The sequence below is a fragment of the Equus przewalskii genome, chromosome 2 (genome assembly GCF_037783145.1).
Source record: "Equus przewalskii isolate Varuska chromosome 2, EquPr2, whole genome shotgun sequence".
NCBI lineage: Eukaryota > Metazoa > Chordata > Mammalia > Perissodactyla > Equidae > Equus > Equus przewalskii.
In genome coordinates this window covers 39316642-39330367 of record NC_091832.1, presented here as the reverse complement: position 1 = coordinate 39330367, position 13726 = coordinate 39316642, and the positions used below count along the sequence as shown (strand labels likewise).

General features: G+C 42.1%; 1 protein-coding gene across 14 annotated transcripts in view; it reads left to right on the top strand.

The window, feature by feature from the left end:
* The window catches only part of VPS13D (vacuolar protein sorting 13 homolog D), a 244880-nt gene that overhangs the window by 135155 nt on the left and 95999 nt on the right, over positions 1 to 13726 (top strand). For all 14 annotated transcript variants that reach the window (XR_011535561.1, XR_011535551.1, XR_011535547.1 and 11 more), the window contains 5 exons: positions 695 to 811; positions 1636 to 1785; positions 9218 to 9367; positions 10294 to 10390; positions 12418 to 12566. Coding sequence is in view for 10 of the 14 variants with exons in the window: in XM_070603023.1 (XP_070459124.1) it covers positions 695 to 811; positions 1636 to 1785; positions 9218 to 9367; positions 10294 to 10390; positions 12418 to 12566 (663 nt within the window). In the remaining 4 variants the exon portion in view is untranslated. The remainder of the gene's footprint in view (positions 1 to 694; positions 812 to 1635; positions 1786 to 9217; positions 9368 to 10293; positions 10391 to 12417; positions 12567 to 13726) is intronic.

Sequence of the window (13726 nt, the reverse complement as noted above, 5' to 3'; positions counted from 1 at the left end):
GAGGCAGAGTCTGGTCCGATTGAGTGATCGATTGAATGTGGGGATGAGAGAGAGAAAGGAGTCAAGAATGGCCTTCAAGATTCTGATTTGGGCACCTCGGAGGACGATAATCCACATCATTAAGAGACGAACACAGAGCAGACTTCTGGGGGAAATTACTTAAGTTTTGGACTTGTTAAGTGTATGATGTCTACATGAAGATGTCTAGAAGTCAGTGTAAATATTGGCCTGAAGCTCAGGAGAGATCTGTGCTGGAGATAAGGATCTGTCAGGTCGTAATGTAATTAGAGAGCTAAGGACAAAGGAAAGATGTTGGTATGCAGCAGTGACCTCTGAGATAGTATGCCATAATCCACGATGCCTCTTTAAAAGTATCCTTCGTGTGAGGCAGAAGTTGAACGCAGTGATCCTGAGGTCTGTGTATTTTGACTTGAGTGTAATTCTAGATCACCTGTCGATGCCGCACCCCATTGTGTGAGGTTCTCAGGGTCTGCAGCTTCGCGTTTGCTGTCCAGACTTAAAACCAAGTTTGCCTCGGGGTCACATAAATCTCCCCTTAGCACTGGTTTGGAAACCACTAACTTCCATAGGATTCCTGGGCACAGAGTGACTTTTGACCTGCACCATTGTTATGGAATGAGTTTCACTATGGAAGTGTGAGCCCTAGTAAATACAGTGTTTCATTTGACTTCAGATAACAGATTTCTCCCAACGGAAAAGTGACCGTTCATCATATGAAGTGGATGAACTTCCTGTTACTGAACAAGAGCTGCAGAAATTAAAGAATCCAGATACAGAGCAGGAATTGGAAGTAAGTTTTAAATAATCTTAAGTTCATTTCTTTGATTGTCAATTTCTTTAGAATTTTGCTGTGTGATTTTCTCAGGTTAGACCTCTTTTCTTTCTGCTCTGTATGAATTCTAAATATAGGTATTGCTTCACAGTGTTTACTGTTTTCACAGCATGAATGTGTGAATGTTATAGAAATGATGGCTCAAGTGGAATCAGAATGTAACAAATGTTGCTAAAGTAAGATGACAATAAAGAAAGCTAAAGTATTTGAATTTAAAGAGGACTTAAGGTCAAGAATAAGCAAGCTAGATTTTTTTTTGGGCCCAGTTGACTCTGATATCTTCCTTCCCCTCTCCCTGTTTGGGCATTGGGAAGAAAGTGAAAAGTTTAAAAAGGAAGATGAGATGAATATGAAACACATACTTATTTGATGTTTATTCAGTGATTTAAAAAACATCAAATTTCTGTTTATAAAGCACTGTGTTGGATGTATGGAAGTTCGGTGAATAACCTATTAAGAACTTGCATCCCAAATAGGGAGAAAGATTCTCAAACAGTTACATTCCTGTAAGGAAATGCAGAATGTCATCAGTGTTCTGGTGGAGGTGTCATCATAGCGCCCTGGAGTTCTGGTTGGGGTGGTGAGTGGGCCCGGAGAGAAGGGCTTCTAGTGAGACAGGCTTTTGAGCCATCCAGGTGGGTAATACAACTCTCCTCCGAGGTTTTCACCTGCCCAGAGACACAGAGTGGCGGGATTTAAAGCCGTTTACTTCCTTGCACTCTCCTGGCTACCTTGAGCTCTGTTTTAACCTGTCAGCCTGCCATATTTTGGTTTCCTTTCAGGTGCTTGTGAAGTTAGAAGGTGGAATTGGGTTGTCCTTAATTAATAAAGTCCCAGAAGAACTGGTCTTTGCAAGTCTCACAGGAATCAATGTGCACTATACACAGCTGGCAACCAGTCATATGCTTGAACTCAGCATACAGGATGTACAGGTAAGGGGGGGTGTTCAGAACTCATTAATCTCCTTGACTTCTTGCTGAACATCCAGTCAGATCCAGTGTTTGGTGTTCTAAAAACTTTAATACTTTGGCAGAAATATCATGTGGTCTTCAAAAAATCATTCTGTGAAAATAATTATTTCTACCTACATTTGTCTCACTAATTTTTCTATAGTAGAATTCTGAATATAGTAGCTAGTCCATCAGTAATTTAGATAACTTAGTCAAGGTGGCATGGAGGAAGGGGACCCGTGGTTCCCCATCTTGCCAACAGAAGAAACAATAGGAAATCATCTAACCATCATTTAGAGGAATTGAAATTTATCATGTGGAGAAGAAATAAGGGAACTGGACCAGTAACAGGGACCGGATTTACTCTCCTACGTGAAAAACCCTAAAATTCAGATGAAATGAGATAATAGTGTCAAGCCACTGGACATCGGACAGTGAAGGACAGTGACCCCCAAGAGGTGGGAAACAAAAGAGGTGAGCCCTGCAATTGCCCCAGCTTACTACCTTGAGCAACTTTCCAGGCCATGCTACTGGGCGGGGAGACTGAGACAGAGCCGAGAACTGAGAGTCACGGAGACCAAGGCATCTAGGGTTCCTAGGACTCTCTACCTGGGAGGAGAGAGCTGCACAGGAAGAAAATCAGGAGATCCCCAGAGAGGCCCAGTGAGTATTTAACAGAGGATGGATCAGTGATGTGTGTGAGGAAACTACCATCCAAACCATCTGAAAGGGCCAGAGGGACAGAGCCTACTGCTTACCCACCACTGGGAATGGTGCTTGATCCCCCCAGGCAGACTGGAAAAACCAACAATGTATGAGACACTGGGAAGAGTCCTCCAGAAAGTCTTGCCTCCATGTGAGGTATAATTAGCCCGAGGCTGAGCACTGCTCCAGACCTACCTAACAGATCATGAAAGGAAGTTCTGGAAGGACCAGTCTGTTTCCAAGTGAGTCAGCTCTATCCCTGAGCAAAGCTCAGCATTTAATGGAATACAAAATATGGAGCACCTGACAACGTGCTAGATACAAAATACAAAATATCAACACCCGACAATGTGCATACAAAATACAAAATATCAACACCTGACAACATGCTAGATGCTTGGGAACCTATCAGAAATTACCAGGTGTGCAAAGGGGCAGGAAAACACAACATATAATGAGGAGGGCAATCAGTCAAAACTGACCCAGAGCTAACACAGGTGTGAGAATTTTCACAGACACACATTTCAGCTGTTGTTATAGCTATATTCTACACATTTCAAAAATTGAGACGTGGAAGATATAAAAAACTCAAATCAGACTTCTGGAGATTAAAATGAAATGAAAAATACAATGGATGGGATTAACAACGGATGACACAGTGCAGAAAAAAAGATTAATGAGCTTGAAGACATAGGAGTAGAAACTGTCCAAACTGAAATACATGGAGAAAAAATAATCCAGAAAAAAGAAGAGCTGGCTCAGTGGCTTAGTGGTTAAATTCGCATGCTCTGCTTTGGTGGGCCGGGATTCACAGGTTTGGATCCCAGGTGTGGACCTACACACTGCTCAGCAAGCCATGCTGTGGAGGTGACCCACACACAAAATAGAGGAAGACTGGCACAGATGTTAACTCAGCGACAGTCTTCATCAAGCACACAAAGAAGACAATATCGATGACCTATGGGACAGTTTCAAGCAACCTAATATATGAATAGTTGGAGTCCCCAAAGGAGAGGACAATGAGGACAGAAGAAATATTTGAAGAAATTTTAGCATGTGCACGCATGTACACACACAGACACACACACTCAGTGGAAGGAAACTACACCAAGGCACATCATAATCAAATTATTGAAAAGTAGTAATAAAGCAGCCAGAATAGAAAAGACATGTTACGTGCAAGGAACAAAGGTGAGAATGACAGCCAATTTCTCACTGGGAACAATGCAAGTAAGAAGACAGTAAGCAGCATCTTTAAAGTACCAAAGGGAAAAAACCCACTTCAACCTAGAATTCCATGCCTAGCACATACATATTTCAAAAACAAGGGAAAATAAAGATGTTTGTAGACACATAAGAGCTAAAAAAGTTTATCATCAGCAGATCTGTATGAAAAAAATTGTTAGGACAGAAGGAAATGGTACCAGAGGAAATCTGGATCTACAAAAAGGAACGAAGAGCACCTGAAATGGTGACTACTTGGGTAAATACAGTCGTGCAATGCTTAACTATGGGAATGTGTTCTGAGAAATGTGTCATTAGGCAATTTCATCATTGTGTGAACATCACAGAGTGTACTTACACAAACCTAGATGATATAGCCTGCTACACACCTGGGCTACATGGTACTAATCTTAAGGGCCCACCATTGTATATGTGGTCTGTTGTTGACTGAAACGTTGTTATGCAGTGCATGATTGTATATAACATTATTTTCTTATATTATATTATTAGATTTCTTTAAGAGATAACTGTTTAGACAAAAATAATAACACTGTGTTTTGGGGTCTATAACATGTCAGAGTAAAATGCATGACAACAATAGCATAAAGTCTGGAAGGGGAGAACTGGCAGTATATTACTGTAATTTTCTTATACATGAAATAGTATGATGTCATTTGAATGTAGACTAAGTTAAAGATGAATACTATAAACCCTAAAGCAACCACCAAAGTGACAAAAAAAAGAGTTGTGACTGATAATCTATCAAAGATAAAATAGAATCATGAAAAATACTTGATTGAGCCAGCCTTGGTGGCCCAGTGGTTAAGTTTGGCATGCTCTGCTTCAGCAACCCGGGTTCAGTTCCCAGGCGTGGACCTATACCACTCGTCTATCAGTGGCCATGCTGTGGCGGCAGCTCACATACAAAATAGAGGAAGATTGGTAACAGATGTCAGTTCAGGGTGAATCTTCCTCAGCAAAAAAAAGACCAGAAAAACTTGATTAATCCAAGAGGAAGCAGAAAAAGAGGAAAATGTGGAAAAGAACAGATGAGACAAATAGAAAACAAATAGCAAGATAGAATCATTCAAACCTAACTATATCAATTAAGTAAATGTAAATGCTATACATACCTCCAGTTAAAAGGCAGAGATTATCAGTTTAGATAAAAAAGCAAGACCCAATTATGTGCTGCCTACAAGAAACACACATTAAATATGAAGACACAGCTAGGTTAAAAGGAAAAAAGTAGGGAAAGATACACTGTGCTAACACTAGTCGTAAGAAAGTGGGAGTGGTTGGATTAATATCAAACAGAATAGATTACAGAGCAAAGCATATAAGCAGGGATAAGGAAGATAATTTCCTAGTGATAAAATTTAAGTAATCAAGAGAATATAACAATCCTGAATGTTTGTACAGCTAATCATAGAGCTTCAAAATTTATGAAGCAAAAACTGATAGCCTTGGAAGAAGAAATAGACAAATGCACAATTAGAATAGAAGATTTTAATACCACTCTCTGAATAATTGGTAAAAACCAATAACCAGCAAATCAGCTAAGATAGACTAGACTTGAACAGCACTGTCCACCAGCTAGACCTCGTTGACATGTATAGAGCACTCCCCCTAGCAACAGCAGCAAACACACTCTCCTCAAGGGCACATGAAACACTTCCAAGACAGACCACATTCTGGACCATAGGATAGTTCTCAACGAGTGCAAAAGGGTTCAGGTCACACCAGTATGTCCTCTGACCACAATGGAATTAAAGTAGAAATAACAGAAAGACGGTTGGGAAAATACCCCAAATATCTGAAAACTAAATAATGCACTTCTAAATAACACAGATCAAAGAAGATATCAAAACAGAAATTAAAGTATTTTGAGCTGAAAGAAGATGAAAACACAACATATCAGAATTTGTGGAATGCCACTAAAAGTGTACTGGTGGGAAATTTGTAGCACTAAATATTTTTCATTAGAAAAGGAGAAAGTTCTCAAAACAGTGAACTCAGGTATCATCTTTAAAAACTCAAAAAAAAAAAAAAACAGATTAAACCCAAAATAACTGAAACAAAGGAAATAATAAAGAAATCAGTGAGGGGCTGGCCCGGTGGTGCAGCGGTTAAGTGCGCACGTTCTGCTTCTTGGCGGCCCAGGGTTTGCCAGTTTGGATCCCGGGTCTGGACGTGGCACTGCTTGGCAAGCCATGCTGTGGTAGGCGTCCCACGTATAAAGTAGAGGAAGGTGGGCATGGATGAGAGCTCAGGGCCAGTCTTCCTCAGCAAAAAAGAGGAGGATTGGCAGTAGTTAGCTCAGGGCTAATCTTCCTCAAAAAAAAAAAGAAATCAATGAAATAGAAACCAGCAACTACAGTAGAGAAATCAAAAGCTGGTTCTTTGAGAAGAGTGAAAAATTAATAAACCTGTAATGAGTCTGATCAGGAGAAAAAAAGAGAAGACACAAATTACCAATATCAGGAGAGGGAGAGGTGCCAGACAAGCCAAGAAACGACACTTCTCTGGGAGGGGCCTCTGGGGACCCACGCACTTGCGCAGGCCCCTCCTCTGGCTGCCAGCTGCTGTGTCTTCACCAGGTTGGAGGGCTGTTGGTTTTCCAGGCTGCTGTGGAGCTGGGGAGCGGGAGTGGGAGTAGGAACAGAGGAAATGGCACAGAGCTCACTGTCCTTGCTGAACTTCAGCTAATTTTCTCAAGTAAATCATCCCTGGATTGTGGCAAGCCTTTGATGAACTTTCTGAGTTCTGGAAAAGTTAATTTTGACAATTTTTGCTGGAGTTGTGTTGTCGTGCTGTTGGGACAACTCCTCCATCTCTTTGTAACATCATACTTGGAACCTTCTCCTTTCCAACCTCCACCAAGATTGAAATGTCCGGAAAACCAGTTTCTGTAAACATTTCCAAAAGAAGGAGCCAGACTAGACTGTGGTCTCTCCCCTGATGGACAGCCGCGTTCCTCCTGGGAGGGTGCAGTGTGTTCCCCTGACGGGGGCTCCACTCACTTCATGGACTTCCATCCATGCCAAAACCCCTTTTCAGAAGAATTTTTTCTTTTCTCATGTATCATAAATAGCAAAGAGTTAATCACAATCCGTTTCTTTGAGGACAGATAGAAAGTTAATATCTCGTACCTATATTTCTTTGTCTATCTTTTTTTAACCTTACAGAGAAGATCCAATGAATTTGCTATTCATTGATTTCATTAACTTTTTACTTTAATTAAAAAAATTTTTCATTATAATACCTCTTGATTTAATATGTGCTATAAATCTTAGAAAATAGATTTGAGAGTTTACCATGATTACAGTGCTATGAGAAAGAATGTTAAAAAAAAATAAAATATAGTCCTATCCTTAAGGAGCATATAATCTAATTGGGAGAATAAAACTAGAATTAGTAATTCTCAGTCAGTTCACCTTGTGTCAAATGTGTTTGGGGAAAGAACAAAGGAGAGGTCAGAGTAAGGTGAGACCTTATTTTCATTTCATCTATTGGATGTGACAGGTGATTCATTCACTCAGTAAATTCTTACTGAGCATCAGCTGTGTGCCCAGCATGGCCCTGGGCTCTGGAGAGCCAACCATGACGCAAAAGATGAGGTTTCTGCTCTCTTTGAGCTAACAGCCTAGGGAAGAGGTCAGCCCGTAAGTGAGCACACGAGCATATAAATAATTACAACCTGTGATAATTGCTATGAAAGAATAAAGAGGGATGGTGCTGCTTTGGATAAAGTGGCCTGGGAAGATCTTCCTGAGGAGGTGAGAGTGAGCTGAGCTGAACGTGGAGGAGATGAGCAAACCATAGAGAAGGGCGCTAGGGGAAAAATCGCTCCCGGAGAGTTCAGGGGCTCTGGGAGAGGGGAGGATTGCCCACACTGAGAAGAACTGAGAGGCTCCCGTGTGGATCATAGTGAGCCTGGAGGAGAGTGGTATGTGGTGAAGCTGGAGAAGCAGTCAGTATCCAGATCGTCCAGGCCTTGGGGGCTGTAATGAGAAGTTTGGTTTTATCCTAAGAGAAGGGGAAGCTACTGGAGGATGTAAAGGAAGGAGGGACATGACCTGATTCCTTTTTTTGTTTTTGGGGGAGTTTTTTGGTGAGGAAGATTGGCCCCAAGCCAACATCTATGCCAATGCCCATCCTCCTCTACTCTGTTTATGGGATGCTGCCACAGCGTGGCTTGATGACTGGTGTTCAGGTCCGTGCCCGGGATCCTGACCCACGAAGCCTGGGCTGCTGAGCGGAGTGCACAAACTTAACCACTCTGCCACCAGGCCGGCCCCTGATTTGTATTTTTGAAAGATTACTTTGGCTGCTGTATAGAGAGTACATTGTTGGGAGGCAAGAATGGAAGTAGGAAAAAGTGCTCCAGGTCTCTCACCCTTATCCCTGCACTTTGAGGGCCCACAGAAGGAGAGTCAGAAGTGATTATGCAAAATGGCTCTGTGGAAACCCGTGTGACGTACTGGAAAGGTCAGAGGGTTTGGTGCCAGAAACACTTGTATTTGAATCCCAACTCTTCCACTTACTAGCTCTGTGAATGTGGACAAGCGGTTTGGCCTCTCTAAGCTTCTGTTTACTTGTTTGTAAAATGGGGAGGAATAATCCTTAGTCTTCGGGCTGTCGTAAGGGATATGTTAGGTGATGTGGAGAAAGCACACTTAGGGGTTCCCAGCGTGTTCTCTCCTCCTTTCTCTTCCTAGCAAGGACCTTGGGTATAAAACAGAAAGTGGAGATGGGGCTTCCTGTGGGGAGCCTCCTGGCTTTCATAGACGTCTCTGAGTGTGGACAGTGTGTTCTCAGTTGTGGTGCAGATCGGGGCTGGGTCAGCATTTCCTAATGCTACTGAGGTCATCCTTTCAGTCCTAGAAGGGAGTTGACTTTACGATAGGCAACTATGCCTATTTGGTAGCCATTTGCTACTGATTTTCTAGTTTTAATTTTCTTATGTCAAGGAATTTAGAGTGAGAGAAGCATCGATAACGTAGGGGTTAAGAGCGTTAGCTTTAGGGTCAGACAGACCTGGATTCAAGTTTTACTTCCGTCGTGACTAGCTGTATGATCTTACGCAAGGGCCGCCCTCCCCAGCTCCTTCATCTGTGTCATAAGGACAGTGATATTCCTCAGGAGGCTGTGGTAAGGATCGCAGTGGAGCCCTTGGTTTACTAACTCCGACAGGGTAGGTGTCACGTGACTCCAGGTGATGCATATGAGGTGACTAGTGTGGTGCTTGGCACATAGCACTCACCAAATAAAGTCCAGCTTCTGTTATTATTACTACTACTACTGTTATTATCGTTGGTCTTTAGTGAGAATATATTTTTCCAGCTGCTGTTGAGATAGAATAAAATAGCAAGGGTACTTTCTGAGTGACCTGCATATTATTGAGACCCCACTCAAAGGTAAAAATGACAACTGAGCAACTTGTCTGTGTTTATTTTTGTTTTGCTGCTTTTGTGTGTCCTAGGTGGACAATCAGCTCATTGGTACCACTCAGCCCTTCATGCTCTACGTGACTCCCCTGAGCACTGAGAATGAGGTCATCGAGACGGGCCCTGCCGTGCAGGTGAACGCGGTGAAGTTCCCCAGTAAGAGTGCGCTGACCAATATCTACAAGGTAGGCTCGGGGTGGGGAGGCTGGGGGGCGACACCTTGCCAGGAGGTCGGTTTGTTTTCTCACAGCCAAGTCTCAGAGCAGCAGTGCAGGATGCGCAGGGAAGTAGTCCTGTGGGGTTAAGGCACAAGTGACATAAGACTGTGTAGAGGAGCCAACAGGGACTCCTCTTGGCACTTTGTATTCTCAGCTGTGTTTTTGATGACCTTGCTGCTGATAGTATGGAATCCACAGGGGCCAGAGTCTGTATTCATCAGAGTGAAGTCTCTGTAGGAAAGTAGGGCATCTCCTAGGTTGATCAGGACCAGGCATGATCCAGATACGTTACTAAGAGTAATCCAGAGACTGTTAGAAAAGAGGGAGGAGGGGGTCTAATCTTGGGACTGACATCCTTCTGTGTAAGCTGCCACATTGCTTACTAAAAGCAGTCATTCAAAAGTGATAAACTTTCTTTTGTGGAGAAGTCTCCATGTACAAAGCTAGCTATTACAGCAGCAGATTCTGGAAAAGCAGGAGCTGACTAAGCAGTTGCTTCCCATATTTCTGGTCCTTTGTCACCAATGCTGATCGGGCCAAGCCTGCATGTGGCCCACAAATCCACAAGCCCAGTCCTGCTGCTCCTTCAATGAGCTGCCGTCCATGTGAGCTCAGTACGGTAGAGTTCATCCACCACACTGCATCTGAAATCCTGACTAATGAGACACAGATACCATGAGAACCAAACAGTAGGATGGTGAATTGTCTACTAAACATCTTCTGGAATTTTTGGTTAATTGTGACAATGTAGAGAGAGAGAAGCCAGAAATAACTTGGCATATGATTATAAAATCACTGAAGAAACCGTGTCATGTCATTTTGGCCTTCTCAATGGCACAGAAGAAAATTCTTTCTGGTGTTCACACTGTAAATCAGAATTTCTTTATCTCTAGCATCTGATGATCACAGCTCAGAGATTCACAGTGCAAATTGAAGAGAAACTGCTCCTCAAGCTGCTAAGTTTCTTTGGCTATGATCAAGCAGAATCAGGTAATGTTGAATGTTCTAGCTTTCTATCTAGGAAATGGCCCAAGGATGACATCTTTTGGTCTCCTTGTGAAAATAGGTAGCTTCTGGATGCCTGATGAGCTCCATTTCCACCTCTCAGCTTGAGCTAGAAAGCTAAGGTTTGTGTTCAGTGGTCCTCTTTCAAAGTATTGCTTGTTGGCAGAATTCGAGGTATGTCCTTGTGTACAGGAAGCTGCTCTGAGGGTCTTCTGGTGTCCTAGAATGCCTAGTGGTAAGCCTTAGGGAAGCAATATGCCATTCCTCTTTCTTTTGCATTTTTTAACTCATCTGCTCTAGGATAACAGAAATGATGTTAGTCATTTAGCAAACTACTTTGTTTCCTAACTTTTGTTTGTGAAACAGACTCAGGGCCAAGAATCAGAAATCCCTTCGGCAGTTCCTTTGGTTTGCTGGAGGGAAAAACATAGGCTAGCCTCAAGTGCTTAACTTTTTACATCCATACCTTTGTGCCTTAATGTAATTACAAAGGTTTCTAGTTAGTTTACTCCTCTTTGGAGAGAGGGTAAGATAAGCTGTTGAAAAGCCTGCCTTTTCCAGCAGTGCTGCGGAAGTAATTTAGCTATTGTCTCTTTATTTTAGATTCCTCATCGTGGCCTTTGCAAGACTGTATATACAGCTTAGAAAGAAGCCAGTAACGCTTAGTCTTTTGAAGCCTAAACTAAGTGTTGAGCCTGAAGAAATGATAAGATAGAGACTTTCATGTTTATCTGCCCACGTTGGCTAGAGAAAACAAAATGACTGGGGACGTGTGTACATATGTACATACATACACACAATGCAAGAAGCAGCTTTTTGCTCTTTTTATCCTGAACTTAGAATTTAAGCTTTAAGTGTATTTGGGATCAAAAGCCAGATCCTGTCTATCTAATGCTGCTTTTCCACTTTGGGTCAGACACCAGTGTGTGTTTGTGTTCAGACAGCCGCTGGAGAGCCTGCCTGCCAGGTATCTGTTCTCTTTTGGTACCTTCCTGGGAAGTTTTACTTTAAATTTAAGTGGACCTGCTTTTCTTGTAAGTTACTCTGAACAAATTTCTCCTTAAGCATTGTATAGTTGATTTACACTTGTGTAAAATGCTTGCCTGCCTTTCATTGGAGCATCTCCTTTGCTTTCTACAGCTATTTCCGTTCCCTAAATACAGATAAGCAAGTCTCTGTTGTAGTATTTCTTTTTTTTACCTATTTCCTTTTTTTTCTTCAAATAGAACTGATAATAGTTAACACTATAAATTTGTTTGATAAGTAGATGTGTACAATCTCTTGGTTTTATTTCTAAGGCACATGAAGCCAAGTGGAAATAAGCTGCCCACCTGGGTGTGGGTGCAGCATTGAGTACGAAGAGCACCTTGCTGTGTTTTAGCCCATGTTAACCTTTTACTTCATGAGATATAACAAGTCAAAAATCTGCCTCAACTGTGCCACTTAAAGGGATGTCCACCATTTGGGAGAAAGAGTGCTTCTTGTGACGTCAGTTCTTTATAGCCTGCAGCCTGTTTCTTTTTAAGGTCTTATATTTCATTCATATTCGTTATTTAATTGGTCACATTGTTCATTATGATTCGGTTAAACTATACTCCAAGTACTTATTTGGATATTGTCTTATGAAATAAATTCAGATTATCTGGGTCATTAATAATAATAACAACAACAACACAGTTTCTAGAAAACTCATTGCCAGCAAACACACCCGTGGCCTTTGGCTTTCCCACCTGGATTATTTTTTCCAAAGATGATATCTGCCAGATGGTATAGAGTCACAAATCAAAAGATTAAGCTATTGTACTTTTTTGTTAAACAACATGAAACAGATCTGCTCTTACACAGAAACAGCATCAGGATTCTGTACATATTACTGAACCCTGAAAAACTAAATTTAGAGAGAGAGATGTTTCCATTTTTCTATGAATTTTTTAAAATGTGAATGCTAGTATTTGAATCATGAGACTTCAGGAGATTCATTTTTTAAAAATATGATTCTGTCTGTGTGCCAGAGGTGGAAAAATATGATGAAAACCTCCATGAAAAGACAGTTGAGCAAGGTGGAACACTGATTCGCTACTACTTTGAAAATCTCAAAATCAGCATTCCCCAGATCAAGCTAAGTGTGTTCACCTCCAACAAGCTACCGTTGGATCTTAAGGTGAGTTGATATCTAGATCAGTCTTAAGAAGTGACTTTTCCTTGGAAGAGAATGAGAGTGTTTACCGTTTGCTTTTTCTGTCCTGCATTGTCGTTTGTAGCAGATATTTTTTCAGGTTTCTGTCTTTAGATGTTTGATTGACTCATATATATATATATTTCTTGCTTGCTTGCTTTTAATGTTTAAGTATGACTTTGCTAAAGATTAAAGAGGAGCAAAAGAGTAAACACAGAGAATTAGATGAAGCCCACCTGCCTTCTGCTCGGCTCTTGGCTCATCTCAGTGAGGTGCAAGCCTCCTTTTACGGGCCCACTCTCAGACCCAAGAGAAAAGCTACAGCCAAGACAGGACCTTCCTTTCGTGTCCAAGGCCTGCCTGCCCTCCTAGTTCTCTCCTCCTCTCCAAGTAGCCACCTCTTCTCGAATGGTTGACGCTAGAAACGTCTACAACCTTCAAGGAAGACGCGGCCGCATACCCAGTGAGATATGCCCTCACCTACCACTGTATCTGGATGGAACACTCCTGCGGGTCGTCCTGATAGGCACTTGACAGATGCAGCCTGAATACCCTCTTCATTTTTTGCAGTAACATTTTGTAAGTAAGGATGGAGCTGGCATTCAAATCCAAGCCTACGTGACTCTAAAGTCGGCAGCATGTTTTTCCCCTGTACTGTGCTGCCCCCTAAAACATAAGGAATCAGAGAATTTTAGCGCTGTAAGAGTTTTCAGTGATCCCCTTGCTCAAAGGACAAGGATATTGGAGTTCAGGGTGTTTGTTACTTAAGCCAGTGTAGATAGGTAGTGATAGGAGCAGGAACAGAGCCCAGGAGATTGTTGGAAAACCTTTCCTTAGGTTGAATCTATATCTGCCTCTACAGCTTGCCCCCATCACTTCTGGTTCTTCTGTTGCACTTGAAGATGGTTATCAAGGCACCCATCTCCCCACTAACCACCAGTCTAAGACTTTTCCACTGTCTCGTGCTGCCTCCTTTAAGATGCTGCAAAATGGTCTCTCTTTCTGAGCAGGAATAGCTACAGACATAAACAAATAAGTAATAAACCAGGAGTCCCAAATTCGGATGCTTGCAGGGACTGTGCTGGCGATGCAAGTAGGTGAACCCGCACAGCGGGGACTGTGGCACACGGAGTGTGAGCACTCAT